At 52.6% G+C, this 13,743-nt stretch overlaps 1 protein-coding gene across 2 annotated transcripts; it reads left to right on the top strand.

Moving 5' to 3' along the window:
- Positions 1-2,042: 2,042 nt before the first annotated feature.
- Positions 2,043-5,877, top strand: OTX2 (orthodenticle homeobox 2). Of its 2 annotated transcripts, none has more exons than XM_067555137.1 (3): positions 2,043-2,139; positions 2,620-2,771; positions 4,842-5,877. In XM_067555137.1, exons 1-3 carry the CDS (start codon positions 2,043-2,045, stop codon positions 5,460-5,462), a joined length of 870 nt encoding a protein of 289 aa, XP_067411238.1. In that variant the 3' UTR covers positions 5,463-5,877. The 2 variants fall into 2 exon arrangements, with proteins under 2 accessions (XP_067411238.1, XP_067411237.1); XM_067555136.1 differs by having other exon boundaries at positions 2,554-2,771.
- Positions 5,878-13,743: the final 7,866 nt, after the last annotated feature.

The raw sequence follows: 13,743 nt of genomic DNA, 5'->3' as shown, positions 1-13,743 counted from the left end.
GCGATTTTTTTTGGTTTAAAATTTAAACTGAAATTCTTTCAGAAGGGATTTTCGTGAAATACACCCTTCCGAAGATGGGTGAATGAACAATATGTGTGTATTAGGTCTCTGTGTGTGTCTGATACATGTATGTAATTCACACACACATACAAATATGCACACACAGTATTCTTTTAAAAACAAATCTGAGTCTTCTTAGCCTAGCAAATTACTATTTTTCTCCCCAGTAGAAGTAGGGTTTGCAAATTATTTACAATTAGGTTCAAGAGCAAAAATAATAATAATGATCTGAATTTATAAATTAACTCATGCAATTCAGGAAAGTTAAGAAACCAAACGAACCCCAATTAATAAACTAATTAAAACCCTTCCTAGAGGTTTGCACTAACATAGGAACTGAAATAGAGCAAGATGGCTTTGTTTTATAACTTGGATGATATGGATTTATTTGATGCAATATCTACCTTTGAACTGGGGGGAACCCTGAAATGTCTCAAACATTCACGGTTATTTTTACATGAACTTTGAATTAAAGGAGGTCTGTTTTTGTTACACGAACAATTAATTAACGTCTGTATTCACGACTTCATTAAAATAGCTGGCTTCTTTATGCCATCTGTGCAGGAAGCCAGCCAGTCTAAAGATCACCATCCAAACCTTCTAGAGACTGGCAGACTTGGAAATTCCTGACCCTTTGTCCGCCATTTTGGAAAAAAAAATGTAGCTTCATCAAAGTTGTAAAGTCTTTTGCTCTTTCCAAGAGAAGGGCAACATTTTATTAGACAACTACTACTGATTGAATCTGTCAGGACGTGTCAATGGCGCACGTTGGAGCCCTGAAACAAGGAGCCAGGTGAAAAAAGAAATAGTTTTTGTTGGGGGGAGGTAGGGGGAAGGCGGCTGCATACCAAATAGTAGGTCTAGGGATGCAGCCACCCAAGGCAATTTGGGGCTGGAAAATGAGATGCTGGCACTTCTCCTCCCAGTCACCGCTCCGCTTCTTCGTGGCCACCCAGCTGTGCGCGTTCCAAACGCAGGAGTGGGACGCCTGGTCCTGGTGCGTCTTCCTGTGAACACAGCCCGCGATGGACAGCAAAATCCGCCGATGCTGGATGTTCCTCTTGCACTAAACACGAGGCAAAGCCGGGAGGAAATCTGGAAGCAAGTTTAGCTCGGTGCCGATTTGCGTTTGCAAGTGAAATACTTGTTTGTTTAGCGTCAGCTCCAGAATCGAGAGTTTCTGCAAGCCTAATACATCTCTTACTTACCTCGAAATCTAATTACCCCAAGTACTAATTAGGCGAAAAATGGCTGGTGGAAATCACTTCAGACGTGGCCTGCTAGTGCTGGGCCGGAGAAGTCTGGCTCTTTCCAAGATGGCATGCATGTCAGCTCTGAAATGCACCAGCCTTTGGGGGCGCGGAGCAGTTGAATGTGGCAAAAGCCGGGATAATTAAAAAGCCCTGCCCCAGACCGAGGGGGAGATCGCTTTCCTGAATTGTTCCTTTGTCTCCCACCGATGGGCTTTGTTATCGGCATTATTTATTTAGCCAAGGGCTTCTTTGTGTCTGCCAATGGCTCCAATCAAGTTTTGTTTGCGACAATTAGCTAGTGCCAGCCGAAGCACCCCTATGCAAATACCCGGGGGAGCAATACAATGTGTGCATTTGAAGGCCTGGGGGGGGGGGGGGTTGTGCTCCCGCCAGGCGGGCTGTAATTACTGTTTGGGGTGTCACTTTTTTTTTAACACAGCATTTATCTAGTCAGTCTCCTCCGGTCCAAAATGCAGCTGGAGGTCTCGGGGTGCTCTGAGAGCGGAGGGATTGCCCGCTAAGATTCACACTCCAGCAAGCCGCCGGAGATAAAAGATCTTCTCTCGGCAGCTCGGTTAAAGCAGCTCTTTCCCCTCCCCTTTCTTCCCCTTTCCAGACCCCTGATTTCAGCCGGGACCCTGCCTCTCGGCTCCCGAGGGAAGCGAGACCGCCCGGGCGCCTCCGCCTGCCCCGAAGTTCGGCCAACTTCCCGCCCGGCACAACTTTAGCATGATGTCTTATCTCAAGCAACCACCTTACGCCGTCAACGGGCTGAGTCTGACCACCTCGGGCATGGACTTGCTCCATCCTTCCGTGGGGTACCCCGGTAAGCGGCCGCTGCTTCCATGGGGCCCTTGGGACCCAGCCAGCCCCAGCTCCCACTGCAATCCGTGAAAGGACACGGGGGGGGGGGGGGGGGGCTCCCAGGGGAACAGGGGTCGAGCCACCCCTCAGCGCTGCGGGCGTGGGATACACTCCACAGCCCCAGCCAGAGGCTTGGATGCCCGGGCCCGCAGAGCTGCCAACGACCCCCTGCCCGGAGAGGGGGAGCGTGGTGCAGGGAGGGGACCCTGGCTGAGCCCCGGCCTCTCTGCCTGGGAGCCATCCCCCGCCGGCTGCGGGTGCGGGGATGGGGGGGTTGCTCTGGGCTGGGGTCTCTGGGGTGACGCGGGGCTCGCTGCGGCTGGGGGGGGGGGGCTACCCCGCAAGGGCTCGGTGCGCTGGCCGGGGGTGGGGGGAGGGGTCTGGGCCGGGGGCCCGGCTGGGCTGCCCCGCGCCCCTAAAAGCCTCCGGCCGCTCTCCGCAGCCACCCCTCGGAAGCAGCGGCGGGAGCGCACCACCTTCACCCGGGCGCAGCTGGACGTGCTGGAAGCGCTCTTCGCCAAGACCCGCTACCCGGACATCTTCATGCGGGAGGAAGTGGCGCTGAAAATCAACCTGCCCGAGTCCCGGGTGCAGGTAGGGACCCCTCCCCCACCCCCTCCCAGGCCGGGCCCGGCGCTGGGAGCTTCCCGGACCTGGCGCCCCAAGACACCCTCCGTCAGCAGCCCGCAGCCCCCAGCCGGCCCTGCTGCCTCTCCCCTCCACCCCCTTTCCCCGCCAGCCCCGGCCCCCCGCCCCTAGGCGGCTCCGAGCCCCAGCCCCTGTCCCCTGGACCCCCAAGACAACGTCTCCCCACGGATCGCAATGGGTCGGTTTGCCGGTGTCCGCCGGGCTGAGTCTCTGGCCCAGCTCAGGGGACACAGGCCCCAGGCCCGGCCCGGCCTCTGGGCTCTCCTGGGAGCTGCTGGAGGGGTCCGATCCTGCTCCCACTGAAGGGCGAGGAAAACAAGGACCGGCCCCAGGTAGGGGGTCCAGGGAAAGTTCAGTGTCGGCTCAGGGAGGAAACCTGCTTAGCCTCCGAAACGCGGGTCACTCTGGTTTCAGTGCCCAGCCTGGATCCACTCCCCCCCCCCCCCCCCGTCTGCGCTGTGTCACAAACCGAATCAAACGCACGCCTGATTTGTGCCCCCCCCCCCCCCCACCGCAGCTGGCAGCCACGGCTCGGGGGGTTGGGAGAGGGGGGGGGGGCAGGCTCTTGGCTGCTTGGAAATGCTCGCAAACCGCTCCCAGGGCCGCAGATACCCCGCAGGCAACCGGGACAGCTGCGAGGGCTCAGCTCCTCCGCCTGCCCCGCCAGCTCGCTGCAGACTCCCCACGGCCCGGGACCCGCTCCTGCACCCGTTCCCAGCCAGAGGGGTTTTCATGGCAGTGCGGGAGGGCTGGAGCAGGGGTGGGATGGGGGGGGGGGGGCGGTTGCAGTGTATAGCAGAAGGCTGGGTCTCACCCCGGGGGGGGGGGGGGAACTGGAGCGATGGCTAAGGAAGAGGATGGGGGAGGGGAAATGGGGACTCTAGTCCGGCCATCCTCACTCAAGCAAAATTCCCAGGGAAGTCCATTCCCCCCCCAGGAAGGACTGAGCTCCGAGAGGTTTTGGGGGCCCACAGCGGAGTGTTTCCTTAGCCCAGCTCTTCCCTTTGATTCTTCGGTTCGCGCTGAGCCCAGCAGGGCTGAAACTCCCCAGGGTCCCACGGGTCCAGCTGGGCCGCTGTCCCTAGCGAGCCAGGATCAGGATCGGGACCCAAACCCGCGCGAAAGGCGGCTGTGCGGCCCTCTCCGGCCGCCTCGCTGGCCCCGGGGCCAGGACACCCGGGTAGCCACAGGGCAGAAAGGCCGGGGGCAGGGAAAGGGCAAACGCCTCTTGAAAGAGTCACGGCCCGCGGGCCGGTCTGGGGGCGGCAGCAGAAGCGCTGAGCCCCGGCGGGCCGGGCTGTCTCGGGGCGCTGGGGCCGAGCGGCTGGGAACCCCGGCTGCGATCTCCTGTTCCGCCTTGAGTCAACGGGGCAGACCAGACTGCAGCCGGCCGGGCCTCGGAGCCCGGCAGAGTCTCTCCGAGAGAGGCAGGGCAGGGAAGAAAGGGCACTAGTGGCACCGGGGGGGAGAGGGGGGCCCCACCGCTGTGGGTTGTTAGCATCAGTGGGCAGCGGCCGGGTCTCCCCTCCCCCCGGCTGCGATAGTCCCCAAAGGCAATCCCTGCTCGGCCTGCCCCTGCTGCTCCATCCGTGGGGCAGGGCAACTGCGGGGATCCCAGGTACCGAGACTCCGCCGCCTGCTTCACACTCCCCCCCACCCCCCGCCTTTGTCTCCCCGGCTGTTTTCCTCCCATTGTAGCGCGCTATTGTTTCCAGTTCAGGGCTTGACTTCAGTGGGACTTCACCGGGGGCTCTGGGCTGGCAAGCGGAGCTCAGTGGCAGGTGACCCCCCTCTCCTGGTGCCTCCCCCCCCCCCCCCAGTGCCCTTCCTGAGCGGTTAGATTGGCTCATTTCTACTTCTTCCTCTTCCCAATCACCCCAGGGCGCAGGACCCAGGGAAGCTGCCTTTAAAGCCAGCCGCAGCCCGAGAGGGCTGGAATAACGCCCGCCCCTCCCCCGGCCCGCCTGTCCCGAGCAGCACTAACCCGGGCCTTCTCCCGCTCGCTTCTCTCCCCAGGTGTGGTTCAAAAACCGCCGCGCCAAGTGCCGCCAGCAGCAGCAGCAGCAGCAGAACGGGGGGCAGAACAAAGTGAGGCCGGCCAAGAAGAAAAGCTCCCCAGCCCGGGAAGTAAGTTCGGAGAGCGGGACCAGTGGCCAGTTCACTCCCCCCTCCAGCACCTCCGTCCCAGCCATTTCCAGCAGCACTGCCCCCGTCTCCATCTGGAGCCCCGCTTCCATCTCCCCACTCTCAGACCCCCTGTCCACATCCTCCTCTTGCATGCAGCGATCCTACCCAATGACCTACACCCAGGCTTCAGGCTACAGCCAAGGATATGCTGGCTCAAGTTCCTACTTCGGAGGGATGGACTGTGGATCTTACCTGACCCCCATGCACCACCAGCTTCCTGGACCGGGGGCCACACTCAGTCCCATGGGCACCAATGCAGTCACCAGCCATCTCAACCAGTCCCCAGCTTCCCTCTCCACCCAGGGCTATGGAGCATCCAGCTTGGGTTTTAACTCAACCACCGATTGCTTGGATTATAAGGACCAAACGGCCTCCTGGAAGCTAAACTTCAATGCTGACTGCTTGGATTATAAAGACCAGACCTCTTCATGGAAGTTCCAGGTTTTGTGAAGGCCTGTTAGGACCCCTTTGTGATGATGATGATGATAAGAATAATTATAATTATAATAATAAACATGCTGGGTTGAACATTCCAGTTTTAGTCAGGTCTTGGTTAAATTAAAGAGAAAAAAAGAAAAAAAGAAAAATAATAAAAAAAAAAAAAAAAAGAGAGACAGTTGGTGTGATCCAACCTAGATTCACCTCCTGCTCAAAAGCTCTGGAAAGAAATAAAGAGGAAAGGAAGGAAGAAGGCTTTAAAAGGCCAGATCATCTACTGAGCAGAAGCAGACAGACCAACCTGTGTTCTTTATAGTTTTAGCCAATTGTTGGGTTTCTTTGTTTGAGAGGAATGGCAGATCATTCCAGCTATGGGCCAGGTTAAAAAAAAAAAAAAAGTCTAGGTTTTTTTTTCTCTCTCTTTCCTTTCTTTTGTGTGTGTGTGTGTGGAAAGATCCTTCACCCAGAGGTTTCCAGTGTGCGAGCCAACCCTTGGTTAAAAAAATCCTTGGAATGGACAGCGTCTCTTTCTCTCTCTTTCTTTCTCAAGCTCATTCAACTGTTTCATGACCAACTTGCTAGTTGGCACTGACAGACCTTGGTTCAGGGTTGTGTGGGTTGTGCGACTGATTGTCCAAGCTGCACTACTTTATTTAAAAAAAAAGAAAAAGAAAAAAGAGAGAAATGTTCATAAGGAGTCAATATGTAGTTTTAAAGAGACAATCAGTGTGCGTCTTATATAAATGGTACATCTGTGGTTTTTAATCTGTGCTAGACTTCAAAACTGTGATCTCCTGTATTGTATGCAACTGTGAACTCCTCCCCAGCAGGGGTTCTGCTGTGATTAAATAGGTTTTAATTATAAGTGAAATTCAGAGCAACTGAGTTACCTAGTATCTTTTAAAAAACAAACACCTAAAAAGATCGCCTTTCACCACAGGTGAACTGTACTGAAACTTTTCACAACAAACTCTCTCTGAATGAAAGAGATCGAGACCACACAAAGGACACTAAACTCATCTGTAGTAACTACCTGTTGGCCAAGCCGGCAGTAGAAATGAAACAGGACATTGGTCAGTTGCTCTGACCTTGATGAATTTAAGCAGAGAAATTCATTGTCGTTTATGCTTGCAGATGTTAATTAAAACAAAGATATATATGCATAAACCTTTCTTTTTCCTGGATTGGCAGATATGTATAAGTATATTAAAATGAATGGTTCTAGCACAATTTATGGTTGTCTTCCATTTTAATTGCACAGGGTGATTTATGGAAAAGTGGGAAAGTAGCTCAATGCAGCAGATGTCAAAGTATATTAAAAATAAAGGGGGTGGGGGCTCCAGGGAAAAGGCAACTATTACTCTGCTATACTGAACTGAGACAAGAGCTCATTCAACCTCATCTTTTCCATGGGTGCCCCACCAGCTGATGCTTTCCTTTGGTACAGGTAGAAAATACAACAAGGGCTGACTTTGTGTTCAATCAAAAAATGTCCAGTGGGTCACTTCAAGATTATCTCAGCTAATGTGAAAACAAAATCATCCGGTATTGTCAGAGGGTGGAAAGGGGCTTTGTAGTCAGTGCCCAGCATTACTAGGGGTGAAATGCACAGAGAGGGAGAGAGACATGTCCTGTTTGGTGGAAGGGCCCTTGCTCCTGCTACTATAAACTTTCTGCGGCAATAGGCATCTGAGAGCAATTCAGGCAGAAGTGATGTCTGAACAAAGGAGTTTGGGAAAAGTTTTAAAGGTATAATTTCGAAAGCTGAGTACAAAGAGCCCTGGTCAGTTTTGCTTCTTTCTTGAAACTGCTGGGGGGAAATTGGTCCCTTAAAAAAAAAAATGTGTACCTGCTTTTCTCTTTCTCATCACACATACACACAGGTACAAATGGTGCAGTGGGCCCAGCAGTCGCCCCAAGCAGAGCTCAAAATTATATTCTGTTTTGAATGTGGCCACCATTCAAAACATTAAAACCGCCTGAGCTGCAGCTATTTATTATTCATCTACTTCAAACCTGAGCCTGTTGTGTAGTTTTTCTGATTGTTGTGAAGCCTGTGAGCAAATCATTCGAATAAACTAGTTTTGGGTTTGTTGAAGGAAATAGCCAGGATTTCCTCTCAACTCTGAAGTCTCTTCTTGATCAATACATTTACAGGACCTGATCATTATACTTGATTATAGTTTATGGTAGTTTTTTAAAAAAAAGACCAAGGAGAGAATCTTCTTTTTGAATTTCTCCACCTTATCTTGTTGCGTCACCTAATCTCTTATATTTCATCTGTTTTTTTCCCTCCCCTAGTCTAAACTGACGGTATAAATTATGCAGGTTTGATGCATGTAAAATAACTCACTTCTGATTAATGTATTTATTTCTGTTTTAGTGTGCCCTAGAATTGCCAGGCAACATTATCCTTTAAAAAATAAACGACACTATTCAGCAAATGAGTCAGCTCTCAAATGAATGGAAGTTTTTGTTGGTATTTTTATTATTTTGCAACATAAAGAGAAAGAATGATTGGTCATCAGCTGAAACGAAGTTCAAAGCGAACCAGTATTTCATAGTCTTTATACGTCTTTTCTAACAAGTGTGTCCGACTTTTGAGCAGACCACTTCGAAGACAGTAAATTAATAAGTCCGTTTCTCCTGTAGGAAAATGTAGCAATATTTGTAATGTTCTTCCTGACAATGTAAAAAAAGACAATGCCTAAAGGTTATCTCTGGTGATTTGGTTTAATTCAGCGATGGCAAAAATGGATTTAAGCGAAATATTATCTGAAAATGCTTTTCCTTGTAAGAGAAAAGAAAAGAAAAAAGAAAATTTTTGCTTTTCCCACGAAGGATTATTTTCTTTTTGTTTTGTTCTGCTAGTTAACCCTAGTTTTCAATGGAGAAAGGCATTTAATGTTTTTCTTAATCAGAAAAGCTAAATAATGTCAGGACGTTCATCTTGTTTAGGGGTATCTAGCATTTTAAACATCTCGGTATATTTATTGATTCTGTTTTAAATCTGATTTAGGTGAAAAGTCATTTGATTCTATACTGGCAAACTGCAAAAATCGACATGGTGAGGGGAAAAAAAAGCAAAACATTTTAAAAATATTTTCCACTGCTTTTGCAGATCGACCTTCAAGTCTGATTCGTTTCCTATAGACTGCATTTTGGGGAAGGCATTCGGAATTAGACGTGGGGGAAGAGACAGGTGATCCGAATCTATTTTATGTCTAAACCCAAATGTGAGCTCTGAGGCTCAAGGAAAATGTTTTCCTAAAAAGAAATAGAAGTAAAACCCTCACTCAAGCACTGTGATCTGGAACGGAAAATGAAAAGCAAAAAAACCTTCAGCGGCCACATCTTTTTTTTGAAAAAACCCCCGACCCCCTGCCATTCACTCCAATCGTGCTCCTCTTCCGTCTCTGATCACACAGGGGAACTCTTCCATAGGGTGACAGACTTCACAGCTGTTACCCCCGCCAGCAATTGCACTTGCAGGTGATCTGAATGGGCTTTATCGGGGCAATTTTCAGTGCCCGTGTAAGTTTCCATATCTTCCATCGTTTTCCTCCATGCTCACGACATCTCTGCATCAGTCAGTCCCGCTGACACTCCTTGGGCCCCGTCCAGTCTGTGCTCACCCCCCTTCCCAATTTCTTAACAGCATTTGTTTTTATTTTGAACCAAAGGTGATAAGCTCCGGGTCCCCCAGCTCCGGCGGAGCTTTGTCAGTTTCCAAGGCTACGGGGGGGGGGGGGGGGGGGGGATAGTTATGTGTAAAAGCCAGCCTTATTTACTCATCGCTGGAGCCTGCTTGTGTTTGTCCTTCTGATAAGACCGGAGCATCCCCGCCTGGGCTGCGAACCACGCCCGCTTGGCGCCCACCCCAGCCCAGCGGGCGTCGCTCTTTCTTACCCAACTCCCCCCAAAGTTTTTGGTTCCCCCGGGCGAGGACTTTTTTAGATCGATGAGGGGGGTCCCTGCGGCATCAGCCTGTACAGGCAAAGAGCAACGTGCCCCAACCCTGGGGCCGAAAGGCAGCAGCCAGATGGGGTTTTCCCTGCAGGAGGGGCAGAGAATGTGATTATTTTACTGATGGGCTCCCCCCCCTGCTCCCCCACTGAAGCCAGTGGGAATTCTGCCCCTGTCTTCCCTGGGGCTGCTTCTTGCTTTGAGTGCAGGGCGAGATGCCCAGTTTTGCAGAGACGGCGTCCGGGCGAGCCCCAGCGGTCCCTTTCACCGGCATCAGGCTGTCCCCGTCGGTAAGAAAGGAAGAGACGCGTTGGGCTGCGCCAGGCGCGGCTGGACTGTGTGTGGACCCGGGCTAACCCCGAGGACTTTTTCACCGGGCGCTCCCTGCCCGCGGGGGCCGGGAGAGGAGTCAGGGAGGATGGGAATCGGCGAGGGGAGCGGCTCCCTGTCAGACCGGAGAGAGGTGTCCCTGGGGAAGAGATCTGAATCCCGGACCCTCCCATCCCCTGGCAAAGACCCCCTGCCTTTTCGCAGTCTTCCCTCCCCCCTCCCCCGCCGCCTTCACTTCCAAGGCGGGGGCCGGCCAGATGTGCAGAAAGAAGCCGCTTCCTCCAGCTGCAGCCCGTGCATCCTGGCCCCCCACCCAGCTGCGGGTAAGCCAGGGGCTGGCTAAAGCCCTGCCCCGGACTGCGAGGGGTGGGGTGGAAGCAGAGAGGCGGGTTGCTGTTTGCATGAAAACGGGAGTCCACCACAAACCCCCTTCCCGCGTCCACCCTAGTGACCGAGGAGGGCTTGTTCCCCACCCCACCCCACCGGCCACGTGGGAGGGGAGCCCCGTGTCCTGAGCGAGGAAACGCAGCTAAATGCTGGTCGTCCTGGCCGGTGCAGAAGCGAAGCGATTCCAATGAAGACGCAGGCCGGAAACCACCCGGTGCCAGGCAAGCGCACGCCGGGCAAAGCCTCCCTCGGGCTCTCCGGGCAATCTAGATTCGTCCAACCAGGTCAAGCCGATGGCCAACAACTAAGCCCAGGCTTCTGGCTGCCGCATTGGAGTTAGAAAGGGAGTTCCTATCAAAACTGGTCCCTCCAGAGGGACGCAACCCCAGCCATGTTTAGACGGCAAACAGAGGCGCAGACTTCGCTTTTGGAACCATCTTTGGAATCACCGTTGAAAAAAACTTCCTCTTCTTTTCTGTTTTACTCTCTGACCTCGTGTGTTTCCACAACCTCTCTGCAGAGACGGCGGCCAGCTTTTAAAGTACGTTGTGTGTGTGTGTGTAGTTGTACTCTGCTTTTCTAAATGTAGACACGCACACACCCTCACACGCTGTCCTCAGATCACACACACACACCTGTCCTCAAGTAGAATTATCTGTATATGTTACACTTCCCCACACCCCCCTACTCTGCTTTACTCCACCAGCCAGGCTCTCCATGGCCCTTTATCTGATCTAAAAGGACAATCATGTCCCCCCACCAACCCCCTGTCCCATAATCGTTACCGGCACTAACATTCCCAGGACTGCCTTTCAGGCTGTAAGAAAAGATCCCTCCTGCAGCCCCAGTTGAAGTCAGAGTGTGGTCCGAGCCAGAATCGGGCCCCTCGAACGGACTGGTGTGAACGCGTGGTTTGGGTAGGTCTTTGAAAGCCCAAAGACGCTCCAAAATTCGTATTAAAACAGGAACCGCTGTGAGGCCATCTGACTGCAGAGTGCATCTCCTCCAAAAAAAATCAGAAAACGGGAGAAGGTTTCACAATAATAAATGGGATTTGGTCTGCACAGACAGACACAGGTACACACACACACACACAGACACACACACAGAGTTAGGGACAGTTCGGGAGTTACCGATCTGCAATTTCTTTAGTGAACGAAAGAGAAACGAATAGACCTAGATAATCAAGCATTTCAGTCCAGAAGTGACTGAAAAGTGCAGAGGCATCCGGTCCTTGGCTGCCCCTCGCCATATCTTGTAAGAGGGTTTAACAAATATAAAAACACCTTTCATATGCAAAGGTTAGAGGGACAAACAGATCCTTCCACACTCCGGAGTACAGGACCCGCCCCCTACTGCCCACACCTTAGCTGCTTTTTTAAAAACACACCTTAATTGCTTTTTAATCCCACAGTCCAAGCCCCCCAAATAAAACCGGTGCAAACGCAGAGAGCCAACCCATCAGATCAGCGTTTCTGATCCATCGTTTGTGCCACGGAACAACTAGCAATAGCGATCAATAGAGCACTTAGCTCACCAGGGAGTTTAACCAGTTCATTCCCTGCCAGCTTTTGTTTTAAGCTGTAAACATAATTTTTTTAAAAAAGTTTTTGCAGCAACGCCAAAAGCCGCCTGCAATGAGGCCACCCGCTTGGTTTAAAAACCTCACAGGGACAGGAATAAAATACCAGCAAGTTCGAGGCTCATCAGAATTGGAGCCAATTATTTTTCAAACGGTCCAGGGTAAGGCTGGGCATGTTGTTGGGTTTCACACGTCGCTCTGCTGAGGGTACCTTTAGCAAACAGGCAGGCAGTGCCCGCTGAGCTCAGCTGTAAAACACTTCGTAAGCAGGAGGGCTACGTTTCCTGGGATGATTTTAATTTGCTATTTGTAATGGCAGCTCAGAAAGGAAGGAAGGAAGGAAGGAAGGTGTAACCAGCAAAAAGGTTTAGAGGGAGCCCTCAAAGATCTCCTAGTAAACATGTCAGTTCCAGCCTAGTTAACAGCGCGGGGAGCTTTTCCACTTCCTGATCTGATTAACCTTTGTTAGATCACTTGAGTTGGGGGAGGTAGAAAAATATTATCGATAATGCCACAAACTGTTACAATCTGCTCCCCGAGTCAATTTGGACTTTTAGGCTCATGAACCATTAATAAAAATCTCCCTCCATTCCAATGGCTCTGAAATGCCCGGCTGGCGGATTAGGAGCTGCTAATGGAGGGCCTGGCCGAGCAAATGTTCTCCAAGCGGCAAGGCCTGAAGTCCTGGGGGCGGTCACTCGCTACCTGCTTATCGGCTTATCGCCAGACACGTCTTAGCCGGCGCTGTGCTGAGCAAGGCGCCTCCGAGCAGCCGCTCGGCGCAGGACTTGCCTGGTCTTCAGATTGGCACACGACATCTGCGAGAAGAAAAGGCATCTCGACCGTACCATGGACTCCGGGTGCAGAGATGCGGGTTTATTTCGGCCCCCTATGGTGCGGTGAAAAGGTATTTTTAAAACAGCCGAACCCCCCCTTCCCCCCTCCCCAGCCCGACACGAGACCAATCAACTCGGCCCCAGTCCAGACACAGCCGGGGCAGCTCTGTGACTCGCCAGACCACTCCGGCCAGCGAGTGATCCCAGGCCTGTACCCGCTGGGCGAGCTGTGCCCAGCTTGTTTCTTACTACGTCAACGCCGCTAAGGACACGGAGAAGAACCAGGTGGGGTTTTTCTCTCTCTCTGTGTATCTCTTGCTCACGAAATTCAGTTCCTTTCTACACACCGTTGACTATGAAGCACCCTAAAAACGAGCCCCGTGGATGGGGTTTATGTCCGACAAAGCAGCGGATGGATAAAGGCTCGCCCCACTTGCCTCCAGACTGGGGGGCTTATGGGGAGCTGGGTTCTTTCCTTCCCAAGGCAGACAGACAAGGACAAGCGACCGCCTGCCCCCCGCCCCGCTTCCAGGTGTGTCTGGCCAGGGATTAGCACGGGAGGCACTGGCCAGCAGTCGCTGCCCAGGAGTGCGGGCGGCCCCGCGCAACCCGGCCCGTGCGCTGCTCCAGCCGGGCCAGCCCCCGCCCCCAGCGCCTCCGGCTTACACGCCCCGGCCGGCTCCGCCAGGCGCGGAGCGCAGGACACCGCCCCCCGCTGCTCGGCGCCTCCTGCACCTGCCGGCGGGGCGAACACGGGCTGCCCGGGCCAGGGCGGACACGGGCCGCCCCGAGCTGGGAGCTGTCAACGCTCCCCGGGCGGGAGGGCAGCAATGAGATGTAACCCCCCCACCCTCCATCTATGTACTCACTGTTCATAAACGGTACACCCCCTCCCCGCCCCCACACCGTGTACACACACACACTAATCACACACTGTACACACCACACGTATATCTTAACACACATACACTAATCACATACTATTCACACCACACTTACATGTATATCTTAACACACACACACATATGAACACACACACACACACTAATCACACACTATTCACACTTCGCATACATGTATATCTTAACACACACACACATTATGTACACACACGCACTAATCACACACTATACACACCACACGTACATGTATATCTTAACACATACTCCCAATACATACACACACATACTAA

The sequence above is a fragment of the Emydura macquarii genome, unplaced genomic scaffold (assembly GCF_026122565.2).
Source record: "Emydura macquarii macquarii isolate MOO-44397 ecotype Brisbane River unplaced genomic scaffold, CSIRO-AGI_Emac_v2 contig_1551, whole genome shotgun sequence".
In the NCBI taxonomy this organism is placed as follows: Eukaryota; Metazoa; Chordata; order Testudines; family Chelidae; genus Emydura; species Emydura macquarii.
The sequence above is the reverse complement of the archived record's forward strand: the minus strand, read 5'-3'. Positions and strand labels throughout refer to the sequence as shown.

Coding starts and splice junctions, on each gene's coding strand:
- OTX2 (XM_067555136.1), top strand. CDS start 2,043: ATGATGTCTTATCTCAAGCAACCACCTTACGCCGTCAACGGGCTGAGT. Junction 2,140..2,553: donor TCCTTCCGTGGGGTACCCCG/GTAAGCGGCCGC, acceptor GGGTGGGGGGAG/GGGTCTGGGCCGGGGGCCCG. Junction 2,772..4,841: donor TGCCCGAGTCCCGGGTGCAG/GTAGGGACCCCT, acceptor TTCTCTCCCCAG/GTGTGGTTCAAAAACCGCCG.